Genomic DNA, 17,225 nt, shown 5'->3' with positions numbered 1-17,225 from the left:
TTATCTGCATTATTTTTCACAGTATAAATGATGTGTCTGAAAAGCCCAGTATAGCACCTATTCATTGTGCTGAATACAATTCTGGGGTGAAATATTGTTTATGTGCCAGTAAATCCTGTACTTAAGCATTTACATGATTGCAGTATATAAACTTTCACGAGATTTTGATTCATACTTTACCTCTCAGCCAGAGGAAGCATTATGATATTTTACATTATCATTTCAAGTATAGAAGATTTTCAGTACATCATATTTCAGTTTTGAAACAAAAACTTTTCCAACTAAAGTTACACGATTTACCTGTATTGTTTTCTATTTTTTGGAATCATTTGATACATTTTACACAAAAAAGATTTTTAATTCCTTGATATAACAATAATTTTAACAGGTTACTTGAACATTAGCCAACACCATGAAACACTTTCTACATATCACTTCACTCAGGAAAGAAAGACAGTAATACAAGACATGTCATACGAATTAATTTATATTTATTCTTAAAAGTAATCTTAAGAATACAGATGAAAAGTATCAAGGATATAATATTCACAGCTTATTAATGAAATAAGACCTACATGCTAATAATGTGACCCTGCTATGTAGATTGTGAGAAAACGAGCTTAATCCATGGCTTGATAGAAAAAGGTGGAATTATCTGTACCTCATGGTGTAATGAGACATAAACAAGTCTGAACAGAACAGTTTTGAGTGTAAAGGCCAAGTAGAGCATGCACTTCAGTATTCTGGAATTGAACACTTTTTAATCCAAACTGCATTTCCAAGTAAAGCAAGAACTTTACATAAAATTTTCACCAAGCTGGCTTTAAGAGGCAGGTAAATCTTGCATGATAAACTCTGTAAGGAATTATAATAACCTGCATACACAGTTTCAGTAATAATAAACAAGCAGTTTCAGTGATAATAAACAATATATTTCATGTGTTTGAAATATGCATGTGACAGCTAATCACTCCTTGAAAGATATTTTACTGTAACATCACTAATTTCTTTTCACTTAGTATTAACACCTCTCAAAATTAAATTGCTAAATGTATCATACAGTCCCATACTGACCTTTATACACAATTAAAACAAATGCTTTAGTTTACGAAAATAAAGTATTTTCAAACTCACTGAAGAATATTTATACACATTATATCTTCTGAACATGTAAGAACAAAACTATTTTGCTTTTCTAAGATCATCTACTGGATTTTAATATTTCATATTAACAATACCAGGCAGTGGGGTAAAAACACTCCATTATCTGAGTATGAGCATGAGAATGAAAGTGGTGTTCACAGGATGAATGGAAGTGCATGTTCAGTTGAGGGTCTAACATCATGACTTACTCATTACTGCTGTTAGTGTAGATAAAATAAGAGATTGTGCCATATTCAGGAATATACAGAACAGAAGTGCAACAAATCACATTACTGCTAACTCTTTTTCATGTAATTAATATCATTGAGAATAACTGGACACAGATGACATCATGATTCAAAATATATTATTATCTTTGTATATATGATGATTCAAGTGGGATATGAAGTGGAGAGTAGGTTATAAACTTTAGAATATTTTCCTTTACCACCATCATGAAATTCATGAGTAAAAACCTTTAAATACCCTCTTTAGTCATAATATTATAAAAGGCAATGAATACTGGGTATATGGCAAATTGTTTTATTTTATACTTTTCTGCCATTTCAGGAGTTAGCGATATAGCATCAGAAACGGATGAGGAAAGGCTGCATTCGCTCACATCTATTTTTTAGCTTAGGTAGGGGAGAAAGATCCCCATTGTGGAGAAGGAAGATTCTACCTCCATGTTTGCTTCATGTTGTAGAAGGTGACTAAGAGGGCCAGAGCTGGGAGCTGGAGCCCACCCCCCTATCTGTGCATATCAATTTCTAAAAGATGAAACAAATTAAGAATAACTAAAAACTAAAAATCCTGGTTTGCTTTTTCGTTCTTGAATTTCAACACTTCGGTGTACCAGAATTTTTTTCATTTGTCAAAATAATATCAGTAAATAATGAGGGTATATTAAGGAATTTTTAGCCATGTATTACATAACGGCAAAATAGTTTAAGATCCATCTCTGCACACCACTGCTGAAATAGATTTATAATTGTATCCCAGTAGAAGCACATACTGGTATTACACTATTGGTATCAACATTTTCACGGGTGTCTGCAGTTGATTTGCAAGCCAAAGTAAGTTTATACGTTTTAGTATGTGATATTCAAGTTTTCTGATATACTGTTTCATGGTATTTAATGTGTTTTAATGTTTTCATGTAAGGTGTCTCACATATTTGGCACATTAAGATTACTAATTTAATGTAAACCTGGAATTCCTTAAAATAACAACCATCAGTTGGTAGATTATGATTCAAAACAATTTTCCCAGAGCTTATGGGATAGAAATCTAATATATTTTTTTTAGCTCAGACATCATTATTTAAAGGCATTATGATTGAAAACCTTACAGTGTCTATGAATATTTCACATGGAAAAGAATATTGAAAGTATTATATTAAAAGTAAGGTTTTCTTTTAATTTGTTGATATTGCAAGGCCTTAAGTGTCATTCTAAGAATTCATAACTTAATTCGCAAATGTTATTCTATTAGATGTTACTATATGAGGAACCTCTGGTCTTATATTTTTCATGCTTAACACATCTTTCTTTATTTGGACATGTACAATATCTTGGAATGGGGAAGCAGTAATCTGGTTAAATTTCTGCCTGTATCTCTAATTGTTACTTATTTTCCTCTTCAGTTTCAAAAGACCACAATTCATCCAAGCATTAACAAAAATATGTTAGGCTTACAAATCTTCTCCATACTGCCCAGGAAATCCACCACAAAAATTCAAACCTGCTATCTGAAATCTTGAGGTGTTGTACATTAAAGATGTCTAAATTTTTTTCTTGTGAGCTATTTTGGTAACACAGGGGTCTTACCCACCCATGTTGAAGTACTGCTTACATATTCAAGGTGGCTCTTCCTGTCTCATTATTATTAGCCAGAGTAGAATCAAAAGCCATGGTACAGCTGCCCTCTCCTTGCTCTAAACAAGTTTTTTGTCCATTGCTCTAGTACTGTCTATCTGTCCCTGCCACAAAGGCTTGGACCAGTGATGCACACCTGACTGTTGCTTCTGACAATCTGCATGTGAAAACCAGCCACATGAAGATCAATCATTATGGTACCTCCTTTTTTCTCTCGAACTGTGAACCTATGCAACTTCTTTACTTTTTTCATGTTTCCCCTTTCAGTAACCTTTCTACTTTTGAGAAAAGGTCTACAAACACCAGAGAAGTTTTGACTTTTTTTCCTCCGAGATAGCCCTCACTGGGGTATGTTTTCCCCATGATATATAGGTTTCTATGCTATAAAGAAAAATTAATGTATACACTGTTGCATCTGATATTATAAAAAACTAATTTTTCATTGATGTAATTCAGTAATAAAAAAAGCAGCCTAGGTTTTCATTAAGAGATGGTGGAGTATATTATATTTGTTAAATGTTTTTCTTGTCATAAGCAAGAACATTATATTATTTATTATTATGCTTTGTCGCTGTCTCCCACATTAGTGAGGTAGCGCAAGGAAACAGACGAAAGAATGGCCCAACCCACCCACATACACATGTATGTACATACACGTCCACACACGCACATATACATACCTATAGATTAAAACGTATACATATATATACATACACAGACATGTAAATAAAAACACATGTACATAATTCATACTTGCTGCCTTTATTCATCCCTGTCGCCACTCTTCCACACATGAAATGACACCCCCCCCTCCCCCCACGCTAGGTAGCGCTAGGAAAAGACAACAAAGGCCACATTCGTTCGCACTCAGTCTCTAGCTGTCATGTATAATGCACCGAAAACACAGCTCCCTTTCCACAACTGGGCCCCACAAAACATTCCATGGTTTACCCCAGACGCTTCACATGCCCTGGTTCAATCCACTGACAGCACGTTGACCCCGGTATACCACATCGTTCCAATTCACTCTACTCCTTGCACGCCTTTCACCCTCCTGCATGTTCAGGCCCCGATCTCTCAAAATCTTTTTCACTCCATCCTTCCACCTCCAATTTGGTCTCCCACTTCTTGTTCCCTCCACCTCTGACACATACATCCTCTTTGTCAATCTTTCCTCACTCTTTCTCTTCATGTGACCAAACCATTTCAGCACACCCTCTTCTGCTCTCTCAACCACACTCTTTTTATTACCACACATCTCTCTTACCCTTTCATTACTCACTCGATCAAACCACCTCACACCAAATCTTACAAACATCTCATTTCCAACACATCCACCCTCCTCCAAACAACCCTGTCTATAGCCCACGCCTCGCAACCATATAACATTGTTGGAACCACTATTCCTTCAAACATACCCATTTTTGCTTTCTGAGATAATATTCTCACCTTCCACACATTCTTCAATGCTCCCAGGACCTTTGCCCCTCCCCCACCCTGTGACTCACTTCCGCTTCCATGGTTCCCTGCAATGCCAAATCCACTCACAGATATCTAAAACACTTCACTTCCTCCAGTTTTTCTCAATTCAAACTTACCTCCCAATTGACTTGTCCCTCAACCCTACTGTACCTAATAACCTTGCTCTTATTCACATTTACTCTCAGCTTTCTTCTTTCACACACTTTACCAGACTTAGTCACCAGCTTCTGCAGTTTCTCACCTGAATCAGCCACCAGCGCTGTATCATCAGCAAACAACAACTGACTCACTTCCCAAGCTCTTTCATCCAAAACAGACTTCATACTTGCCCCTCTCTCCAAAACTCTTGCATTCACCTCCTTAGCAACCTCATCCATAAACAAATTAAACAACCATGGAGACATCACGCACCCCTGCCACAAACCGACATTCACTGAGAACCAATCACTTTCCTCACTTCCTACTCGTACACATACCTTACATCCTTGATAAAAACTTCCCAAATCTCTTCCCAAATCTGATACTCTAGACATGCCTTCACCCTCTCAATCAATACCCTCCCATACAATTTCCCAGGAATACTCAACAAACCTATACCTCTGTAATGTGAACACTCACCTTTATCCCCTTTGCCTTTGTATAATGGCACTATGCATGCATTCCGCCAATCCTCAGGCACTTCACCACGAGCCATACATACACTGAATATCCTCACCAACCAGTCAACAACACAGTCACCCGCTTTTTTAATAAATTCCACTGCAATACCATCCAAATCCGCCGCCTTGCCGGCTTTCATCTTCCGCAAAGGAGATTATATATTTTCTTTCTTTCTTTTCTTTCAAACTATTCACCATTTCCCGCATTAGCAAGGTACCATTAAGAACAGAGGACTGGGCCTCTGAGGGAATATCCTCACCAGGCCCCCTTCTCTGTTCCTTCTCTTGGAAAGTTAAAAAAAAAAAAAAAAAAAAAAAAAAAAATATATATATATATATATATATATATATATATATATATATATATATATATATATATCAAAGTACAAATGATATACATTGCTGGGTTCAAAATACTGACTAAGTATATTCATTTTGCTGAGCCAATTAAAATAATTGCACATAAAACTACAAGAACTGGGAGTTTCCAATGGAATGAGATAGTAGAAGACTGAACATAACCTGATACAACAGCCAGAGGCACACTATACTGAAAATTGCATCAAAACATAATTCGAGGCTAACCCATACCTCTAACTGATAAGCATTTCAGAAAGTTCCTGTCCACAAGGTCTGATTATCATAGTACTTACTATCATAATTAATAAAGGTAATCTAGACTTCTCTCTCCATGATTATCAAGCATGTCCTAAACAAAACTGTCACCCCATTCCAAGGACTAACATAACTGGAGAGTAAAGTTAGTGAGTTCATTATATAAACTGGTTTTCTTTTAGGAGGTTATTCTGTATGGTGTCTTGGCTGTTATTTATTTAAGTGAAACAAATTTCTTACAAATATTTATTTACATGTAAACACATTCCTTAATATGTGCTTGCCTGTCCCATCTTAGTGAGGTAGCATCAGGAACTCAATTGTCTTTTATCACTGTTTCATACAAAGCTGCATACAGACCTTTGATAAGATATAATTCTTGTTCAAACAATCAATCTGTTGTGTAAAATGAGGTCTAGAGTCCAATATCATCAGTAGTCACATATCAATCCTATTTTGTGAAGTAAGTTTTTACTCATTAATAGAGCTTTCTAACCGATATGATTTAATAGACAAACACAATGAAACTTATAGGTACCACCCCCAATTTCTACCATTACTATTCATTCTTGTGTTAAGCAGATGAAATCAAGTCCTTATCCTTAAATTTTCCTTCCATTTCTCACCATGATAATATTGGAGATGTAATAATGAGTTTTTTTTATATTGTAATGATGTGATGGCATATTCACTTATTAGTGATACTGTGCAGTACATAGGTAGAAAATCAGTTATTTATATTCCTGCATCTTTACAAACCTCTTCATTGAGTTTGACTTGTCAGGGTACAACTTCTCAGTTTGTATTTCAACTAGTTTTCCTTCCTGACCACCATTCTTAAGTTTCATTTTCCTCATTATCAAGATTTAATTGGCATCTTAATCACATAACAATTGAAAATAAATATTATCTATTTCCCCGAAGAATAAAATCCTAAATTTTTGTAACAATTCATCAATAATTATGGCAATTAAAATTTTTTCATCGTGTATTATTACAAACACTGTCATCTTTCTTCTTTAAAGTATAAACTCTCTATCCCTCTCCATGAGACATCTTAAACAATAGGCTTCATCTAAGTCTACATTTGCTCATGGAACAGTTATGCTTATCACTGATTTGGATCATGGTGTCATCACATCCCATTTGTACTGATCACACTACTTGATACGCACATCATTAGTGCTGCAACAGTCTTGTACATAAATCCTTAATGTGGCTTTTAAACTCATTGACTAGGGATGATCTTCCAATAACTGTCCATTACTAATATGTATGGTCTCCCCAGTCTCCAGCAACATACATCTCTAAGCCGGGGATGAAGACTATTCTTCTCACAGCCTGGAAAGATAATGATGATGATTAAAGTTCTAATCAGATCAAATGGAACTCTTGATGAAATAAGTAAAAGTAATGGTGGCTTTTGTTCCATACAAGGTAAATGAAAAAAAGTGTACAGTGAGGACAATGAGTGAGAAGACTGTGTGTAATAAGGCGAGGTGACTGGAAAATGGTATGTGATGAGAAGACTAATTGGGAAGCTATTGTATACTAAGGCCATGATCAGTGAGAGGACGTTAGAAGCCAAGAAGGAAGTATGAATATAGTTATATGTATTGAAAATACATTATCTTGGCAGATGGTATATAATAAAGATAAATATGAAAATTAAATGTAAGGTGAAGACAAGTGGGAAGATGATGGTAAAAACATTAACTGGGAAGATGATGAATAACTGGGACAAGGGATTCAAGATGGTGTGTGGTTTGAGCTCTGTAAATTGGAGGATGGTGTACTGTTTAAGTCCACCGTAACATTACCGGTAACTGGATGATGCTATGTGAAGAAAGAATGGGAAAGAAGTGACATGTAAACCTAATGTAAATGATAATTGTGATATTATAGATTTATATATATGGCCATAATCTGAAATTGCAAACTCTCTGATAAACATGTAAAGGTGTCAGATATACCATTTAAATAACCTACATTCCAAAAGCAGTTTATTTTTGTTTTGTTTCCTATTACATTCATGTTCTTAATCTAAATTGGAGTCAGATAGTGAGCAAGGAGGATGAGAAAGCTCTACTGTGTTTAGGAATTGAGGTTGTCTTATCCAAATGATAATATACAGGTAAACTACTCACTTTCTACTGTCAGGATAGGATCACCTTGCATGAACTCCTGCTTGCCATAATCTCCTCTAAAGGTAAAAACATTTGCAGATTTAACAAACCAACCCAATTTACTTTTTTCACAAACACTAGATAACATTACAGTGTAAATAAGGGGAAGGAGGAATGGGATGGGAAATGAAGGCTTGTTCACTGACCTATCTATAGGAAGAATTGGCTTTTCATGAGAGAGGTTGGAGGGAAATTCCCAAACCTCATGGTAAAATGAAGTGGTGAGCAGTAGGTTAGGAAGTATTGCCTATGCACAACAAAGAAGTATCCAGTCTCAGATAAAGGCAAAAAAGGCTGTTGCTAGATTTTAAAAGCCCTATATAGCCAAAAGTCTCCAGGTATTCAGCCTAGAATGGATGTCACCTTTCTGATATCAAGGGTTCAGGCACTAGGTACATGCAAAAACCTCAGGATAAGTCAATAGATATGGGTGACAATGTTTTGTACTGATAGGGGAAAGCTTGGAGGGAGGAGAGTTGAACAGACAATCTCCAAAGGGGCCGATTGTGGAATCCACAAACTTTTCAAGATACTGCTGGAAAAAGACCATGATGTATATTCTCTGTCAGGCAGGAAAAGAATTTTATCCATGGGAAATTTTTGATTGTTTTCTTGAAGCTGTAAAATTTGGGATCAGGAACGGTCCTCACCCAATCCATGTCTTGAAAATAGAGGAGGTACTTGTGAAAGGATACTGCAAGAATGTCACTCATTCTGTTTCATGAGATTGGAGCAAAGAGAAGAAACTTATGGAATAAGGCTGTGACAAGAATACTAAAAGAAAAAGAATCAGACTGTAGAAGAAAGTAAAGTAGTTCATTTATTGAGGACACACTAAGATGAACTTCACACATAATGGAAACAGTTTTCCAGAAAGCAAATCTGTATGAGGCTTTGGTGTGTTAGCCTGACCCTGATCATGGAACAGAGGCAAGGAATCAAATGCACAAACTACCTGAGATAGTGAGTTCTGGGTGTGTATTTTCTATGGCTTGGAAGGACAATCAAACTAACTGATACCAACAGCCTATGTGGACTGTACACACTAAGTAAGGTTTTAGGCAAAGCTATCTTCATTTCAGTGTTGGTAAACACAGATAGGGGATTACAACTGTGTAATGCCTAAGACTGAGCGCTTAGACCTGTTTTGCAAAACACACATGAGAATAGCTGCAGCTGAAATCACACTACTGTATGATCAGGCTGAAATGCAGTAGGAAGCAGAAGTAAGGCCAGGTCCTCAAAAATGCCTTTTTTTTTTTCTGACCAACATGGTATGGGCAAAACATGCCACAATGGTATCCAAATGTCCAGCAACATCTACCCCTAAACCAGCAGTTAATCAGAAGAGAATCTCTGACTTTAGAAATGAAACTAGAAATCTTACAACACACTGATGCTAGAGAGGGAGTGTCAGCACTTTGGCAAACTTACAATCTTTCTTGGTACTACATATTACATCATGAAGAATTTAGAGAAAAATTCCACTGTTTGCCAGGGTAACCACAAGGGTTTAAAATCCTTTTATGGAGAAAATGCCCTCATGAAACACAGAGCAAGAGACAAAGAAAAGCAGCAGCCTTAGTAACCTTAAATTAAGGTATAAAGCTCTGAAGACTTATGAGCATTTATGCAAGGAAGACAATGGAGCTGAGCCAGACCCATTTCAAGCAAGTGAAAGATGGCTAGATAAATCTATTCACTGTACAAAGCAACATAACATAAAGGTAATAAGAGAATCCACCAGTGCCATCACAAAGCTGGTGCACATATCCCATTTTTCTCTATGTTTATTGGTTTGCTATATGTGATTTCTCTTTGTGCGAGGTTTTTGAAGAACATAACCTCCACATAAAGTAAGGGATGGGTGGATTACAATTTCTAAACTATTCAAAAATCAAATAACTGGAAATTTTTGGTGTACAAAATGGATGATTCCCCAAGCATTTTGGATAAACTTGTCTGCTCAATCACTTAAAACAGAATATTCTGCCTTTTCCCTGCAATAAGAGAAGTTTGGTAGAATGATCAACTCCTCTGTTGAGGAATGGCAGACTTGCACTGAATGGATCAGTGAAATGAAAAACACAGAAAATGTGCTCACACATGCAAAAAGGAAACTGAAAGAAAAAGAAGCCTTCTATTTCCAAATAAACCTGAGGTGCATGGGCCTCTCATATACATAACACTACTTTGATAAAATGTCTCAATCATTTATTCTCCTCAACAGAACAAAAAGAGATAAATGGGTACATGCCATGCAGTGGAATTGTGACCAAATTTGAAGACAAACAGAAAAAAGCCTGTAACCAAGACACAAGAACCTGAGGCTGGGTATCGAGGTCCATTCCTGAGGGAAATGAGTATATTTGTGTTCATTAGTATAATTACATACTTGTACATTACAGAGAGGGAGTCTTGTATGTATGGGGCCTCATGTCCTGTGCACAGCCAGAATTTGGCTAATGACATCAAACCTCTTCTTACTGAAGAGACAGTTGTGACCAATGGTTATAATCCTTTCTCTGAGGATAAATGTTGGTGGGTTTACCAAAGGCTCTACCTACTTATCTGTATCTCTGATGCCTGTTCCTAACTGGAACTCCCTCAAAGGGACGGCCATGGCAGTAAAGTCTCTATAGCCACTGAATTCCCTTGCCACTTCTTAGCCTTCAGTGCCTCACCCTTAACAGACCATTAGCAGAAGGTAACTCTTAACAAAGTGTTTGCAAATGTTTCTACCAAATGTTCCTACTGACTATTTCTGCCAAATGCTCCTGCTTACTACTTCCACCTACTCCTCCAACCATTTTGCCAAAAGGTAGGACTAGTACATACTGCCAACCACTGGAAAATCTAGTTTTGAAGAATGACCTGTGTGAATTTAGTGTTATGTATAACAAAGAGAGATTGGGTGTTTTTGGACAAAATGCCAGTAGTCCACATTTGGGTGAGGCAGAAAGAAAGGGCAACTACCAGGGTCAGAGCACTGCAACTTGACAACCAATGAAGTGCTGGCTCACTACACAGCTGAGATAACCCTCCAAATACCTAGGCAGGTACTACTGGTAATATACCTCCCTAGTCGTTGACTGCCTACTATGGGATATTACTATTTTACTCGTAATGATAGTGAGGCTCTCTCAAATCTGTACTCTTTACAGAAAAATATAAATATGTCTAGTAAGATGATATTTGTTCCCTAATAAGTATAGCTGTAAAAAATATGAAAACTTAGGTCTCTGTTGCCAAATTAATCTCTTGTATTTACAACTTTATTGTTAACTTCTGGTTATGAACAATGGATCTAAAATTAGCTCTTTGATCTTTAAATTACTTTATTGATACACACACACACACACACACACATTTTATATATATACATATTTATTTATTTATTTTGCTTTGTCGCTGTCTCCCGCGTTAGCGAGGTAGCGCAAGGAAACAGACGAAAGAATGGCCCAACCCACCCACATACACATGTATATACATATACGTCCACACACGCACATATACATACCTATACATCTCAACATATACATATATATACACACACAGACATATATACACATGTACATAATTCATACTGTCTGCCTTTATTCATTCCCATCGCCACCTCGCCACACATGGAATAACATCCCCCTCCCCCCTCATGTGTGCAAGGTAGCACTAGGAAAGACAACAAAGGCCCCATTCGTTCACACTCAGTCTCTAGCTGTCATGTAATAATGCACCAAAACCACAGCTCTCTTTCCACATCCAGGCCCCACAGAACTTACCATGATTTACCCCAGACGCTTTACATGCCCTGGTTCAATCCATTGACAGCACGTCGACCCCGGTATACCACATCATTCCAGTTCACTCTATTCCTTAAACGCCTTTCACCCTTCTGCATGTTCAGGCCCCGATCACTCAAAATCTTTTTCACTCCATCTTTCCACCTCCAATTTGGTCTCCCACTTCTCCTCGTTCCCTCCACCTCTGACACATATATCCTCTTGGTCAATCTTTCCTCACTCATTCTCTCCATGTGACCAAACCTGCTCTCTCAACCACACTCTTTGTATTTCCACACATCTCTCTTACCCTTACATTACTTACTCGATCAAACCACCTCACACCACATATTGTCCTCAAACATCTCATTTCCAGCACATCCTCCCTCCTGCGCACAACTCTGTCCATAGCCCACACCTCGCAGCCATACAACGTTGTTGGGACCACTATTCCTTCAAATATACCCATTTTTGCTTTCTAAATAATGTTCTCGACTTCCAAAGATATATACCTATCATTTATCTATTTCATTATTTGATTATACTTGATCACTGTTTCCCGCATCAGCGAGCCAGCACCTGCATCAGCGAGGCAGCACCAAGAAACAGATGAAGTATGGCCCATCCACTGATTTACACATATATATACATAAATGCCCATACACGCACACACACACACACATTCTTTTCATACTATTCGCCATTTCCCGTGTTAATGAGGTAGCATTAAGAACAGAGGACTGAGCCTTTGAGGGAAATCCTCACTTGGCCCCCTTCTCTGTTCCTTCTGGAAAATTAAAAACGAGAGGGGAGGATTTGCAGCCCCCCACTCCCTCCCCATTTAGTCGCCTTCTACGACATGCAGGGAATACGTGGGAAGTATTCTTTTTCCCCTACCCCCAGGGATAACACACACACATATACATAAATATGCATATAAACATATATACATACATATACACATACAGGAACAGAGAAGGGGGCCAAGTGAGGATATTTCCTCTAAGGCTCAGCCTTCTGTTCTTAACACTACCTCGCTAATGCAGGAAATGGCAAATATGTATAAAAAAGAAATTACTCATATGAGCTAAAATGTATTCTCTTACTTCTTCAATTCCAAAGGCAGCAGTGGAAACAAAAATATCATTAGTTATTTTGTATATCTATGGAGATCTGATATATTAAATACACTGTCACATTAATTAATGAAGACTGCAGCAGCATGATATATCGACTGACAGTTGATATATCATGTGTCATCCATATTCTAAGGTCTAAAAGTAGAGTTTACTTAAAAATTCTCAAAACAGTGTCATCCATATTTTAAGGTCTAAAAACTAAAGATTACTAATATTGCTTTAAATAAAACACTATTGCATGGCTAGAAAGATTCTACAAAAGAACTTACATATGCTACACCATATAAAATTTCTTAAAAGCTTACCTCATAGCATATTATAAGAAAAAACAAGATAGACTAATGGCTGTAACTAAAGCAATCATCTGTGCTCGTTTCTCTGCTGGCGTCATTGTAAATGTCACAGCACTCGAAGAATCATCCTGTACTGCTGCTGACTCTGTTATACAAAATAAAAGGAAAATATTTTCTAATCACTGAATGATTCTTTATAAATTCCTGAGTATAGTTATAATACATGCATGCACAAATACAAGCACACACTTACAAATGCATGTGAACACCCACCTACACACACCATTAGGTAGGTGATGGTAATATCAGACTGAAAGTAATGTATACAAATGCAGACAGATTACTAGTAAATGGTAAAAAGCTGGTATTTACGTATCAAATAAAGGAAATCACACCTGATATTGTTAGAATTGTGGAATGAAAGCTATCTAAAGACATAATATCAACTCTGTTTTGTCCAGCAGGGTAAATGATAGCAAGGAGCAAAAGAGAAGATAAAGGACAAGGACGATTGGCCCTCCTAATATGAGATAACCTTAAGTTCCAGGATATTGTGGAAAATGGCCCATTCTGACAATACATAATGGAAAGAGTAACTGTGGCAAATGGAGTGCATAGTTGTGTTATTTCAAAATCCTCCTAAGAATTCTAATGACCCAGAATAAACATACAGTGATAATAATGAAGGGGAAATCAGGACGGTGCATAAAACAGTAAGACAGGCACTTTTCAGGGATGGTAAAGTATTAATATAGGAGGATTTCAGTTATAAAGAGACAGACTATGGGAATTAGGATTTTCAGAGTGACAGGGAGTCATGGATACACAAGTTCTTTGAGTGTGCACAAGAAAATTTACTATACCAACATGGTAATGAAGAAATTAGAATGAGAGGAAGTGGTACACCAGTTACTGGGTCTTATCTTCTCAATAGCATAGATTTGAGAATATTATGTATTATCTATATCTATCTATATATATATATATATATATATATATATATATATATATATATATATATATATATATATCCCTGGGGATAGGGGAGAAAGAATACTTCCCACGTATTCCCTGCGTGTCGTAGAAGGCGACTAAAAGAGGAGGGAGCAGGGGGCTGGAAATCCTCCCCTCTCATTTTTAATTTTCCAGAAGGAACAGAGAAGGGGGCCAAGTGAGGATTTCCCTCAAAGGCTCAGTCCTCTGTTCTTTACACTACCTCACTAATGCGGGAAATGGCGAATAGTACAAAAAAGAAAAATATATTTTTTTTTTTCATACTATTCGCCATTTCCCGCGATAGCGAGGTAGCGTTAAGAACAGAGGACTGGGCCTTTGAGGGAATATCCTCACCTGGCCCTCTTCTCTGTTCCTTCTTTTGGGAAAAAAAAAAAAAAAAAAAACGAGAGGGGAGGATTTCCAGCCCCCCCGCTCCCTTCCCTTTTAGTCGCCTTCTACGACATGCAGGGAATACGTGGGAAGTATTCTTTCTCCCCTATCCCCAGGGAATATATATATATATATATATATATATATATATATATATATATATATATAGATGTTTGCCCTTTTCCATTCCATTGGCATTTTGTCTTTTTCCATTTAGCTACTTACATTTCCTTACAGGAAGGATAAGAAGTACAGGAGGATAAGAAGGAAGACACTTAAAAACTAATACTGCACAAGGCAGGAGAAAATAAAAAACATTTCCATAAATTCGTTGGGAGTAAATTGTCAGTTAAAGAGCAGCTAACCAGGCTAAGGAATTCAGAGGGAAGAGTTTTAGGGGATGATGTAAGGAAATTTAAGGAGCTGAATGGAAAAAGACAAAATGCCAATGGAGTGGAAAAGGGCGAACATCTTACATACCTGTACAAAAGAAGACCAAGGAGTGTTGAACATAGCTTGGGAAATAGAATTCAGTAGCCAAGAATTGGGGTTTTCTGGTGAAATTTTCTGTGAAATATGCAGTGGAGTATGAAATTAGGTAGCCTGAGCCTCAAATACAGATGGAAGGTAAGAAAGGAAAGCAAGAGAAAATAAACTACTCTAAAAAGTGTGTTAAACCAACTAGGATGTGATGGCCATGTAGGTGTGTGGGAAGTGACTTCCAACAGTCTGATTGATAACAGGAACAACATAACAGTTTGATTGTGGACCAAGCTGTGAGGTAGATGATTCTCAAAACCAATGTGAGTTCTTTTTAAGTTATTTGGTCAGAAAAAACAATGAAAACTTCCCATAACTAATACTGAACAACATTAAGTCTTCAAAGCATCCTGGATTCCAAACAACTCACAACCCCAGCGTTATGCATGAGAACAAAGAGTGCCAAAATTGACAACGAAGGGAGAAGGGGATCTCATTTATTGGTTCTTTTTGCTTTAAGACTTAAAGCCAAAACAAAGATGCTGTTTGTATCATGATAGCATTTTAAGACTAATGGAATTACACTGAAAGAACAGTGATCTATAAGGTTCCACAGTTTCTTGATCAAGGTTGTGTTGCTGCGAAGACAATACAAAAACATGATTTACTTCTGCCAAAACTACTGTACAATATAACCCAACCTTTGGAGTCTCAATATCAATATGTTAGATCCTGTTTGGGACAAACTTCTCCGATCTTTCTTTCTGAGGAGACAGTTGTTTGTCCACTATATCCTACGTGGGAGCTTTCTGAAGTGTAATCATTTTACATCCAAGAGTTATTCTGTCAGTTTAGCTCCTCAGTGTCTACTTATGAAAACTTTATAGCCTCAGGATCTAAACTTAGGGTTTGTGAATCACATGCTTTGTCCATAGACTCTTCTCTTTGATGACAATCTCTTATGAGTGAAGGTAATCCCAAAGCCTAGATTCCTAGATAGGAGATACTATTTAATCTAGAAACAGCCGTTTCAACAACTTTCGAGAGACATAGCCAAGAGAACCTTATGCTCAGTTAAATCTATTAAGACTTAGAATTCTCCAGAAATCATCAAGGGGAACATTATATGTGCTCCCTGGAACCATGAAACCTTTGGCAAGCAATATCTCTACAAGGACTCTTTTTATTGGTTCAACCTGGGCTTTAAACTTAGAGTACATGATGTGAGGAAGTTGGCTTCTATCTCAGCCTTCCTCAGAAACCTTTAGTTGGAAAAAATCAACAAAAAGGGGTGTTTGACAATCATGTGTTCTCTTCATCAGGCAGTCTACTTAGGCATTGAGGATCTACCCTGAATGACTCTGGAGATTCCTCCTTCAGGAGATACAGATTCTAATATTTTTTTTCAATGTTAAAGGCTCCAGTTATGGACAAAAGTTCACATCAAGGCTGGGCCTTTGTTGAAATATAGTAAGAATTCTGAAACATGAAAAGAAAAGACAAGGAAAAGTATTCATGAATTTTGCAGGAAGTGAATGACCTGTCTTTTGAAATGTGCCAGGTCAAAGTAATTGGGAAAAACATGAGATGGTAGATAGTTCCAAAGCTTCGATGTGTAGGGAAATAAACAGGTATCAAAAAAGCCCACCCTTAAGTTGCCGATGTCCACACAGTAAACATGTGATGCAGCAGATTGCTGAGTACTGCATGATCTAGCTGGAGGTGGGGGTTAGTCTTCTCATACTAAGGTTTCTCTCTAAATCCAACCCTTTGGTGGGTATGCTCTCATGCTTGTGGGACTGACTATAGAACAACATAAATTTTTGAAATTTGAAGAACTTTCTCTCTCTGAAGTGATGTTACCAGAGCATTTTTTCTTTCTATTTCTTTGCCCTAACCCACTTTCCACTCCCCTTTTACTGAAAACTCTTCTCTGTAGCAACTGTAACTGCTTTTGGGTTGAAGCCCATAATCTGCAAATGCTGACCTAGGAGTGGGCAAGAGCAAGTGGGTCATAATGTTATCTGTGCAGCATCTTTGATTGGATAATGATAGGCCTGAATGGAATGAGTTGCCACTATCTTGTTAGAAGAAGAGTGATATGAGGGACAGCTGGTATTTTCCCAACAGATACACAGAGGGTTGGAATGTCCTAATTCTGATTCTTCTAGAGAATATATCACAGA

General features: G+C 37.1%; 1 protein-coding gene across 8 annotated transcripts in view; it reads right to left on the bottom strand.

The window, feature by feature from the left end:
- Positions 1 to 471: 471 nt before the first annotated feature.
- Positions 472 to 17,225, bottom strand: part of LOC139765486 (protein amalgam-like) — a 164,810-nt gene continuing 148,056 nt past the window's right edge. For all 8 annotated transcript variants that reach the window (XM_071692915.1, XM_071692936.1, XM_071692955.1 and 5 more), the window contains 2 exons: positions 13,186 to 13,318; positions 472 to 7,117 (listed from right to left, as the gene is read on the bottom strand). In XM_071692915.1, the coding sequence (XP_071549016.1) occupies positions 13,197 to 13,318 (122 nt within the window). In that variant the 3' untranslated portion in view covers positions 472 to 7,117; positions 13,186 to 13,196. The remainder of the gene's footprint in view (positions 7,118 to 13,185; positions 13,319 to 17,225) is intronic.

This window comes from Panulirus ornatus, chromosome 4 (assembly GCF_036320965.1).
Source record: "Panulirus ornatus isolate Po-2019 chromosome 4, ASM3632096v1, whole genome shotgun sequence".
NCBI lineage: Eukaryota > Metazoa > Arthropoda > Malacostraca > Decapoda > Palinuridae > Panulirus > Panulirus ornatus.
Note: the sequence above shows the minus strand (reverse complement) of the source record. Positions and strands in the feature narration are given on the sequence as shown.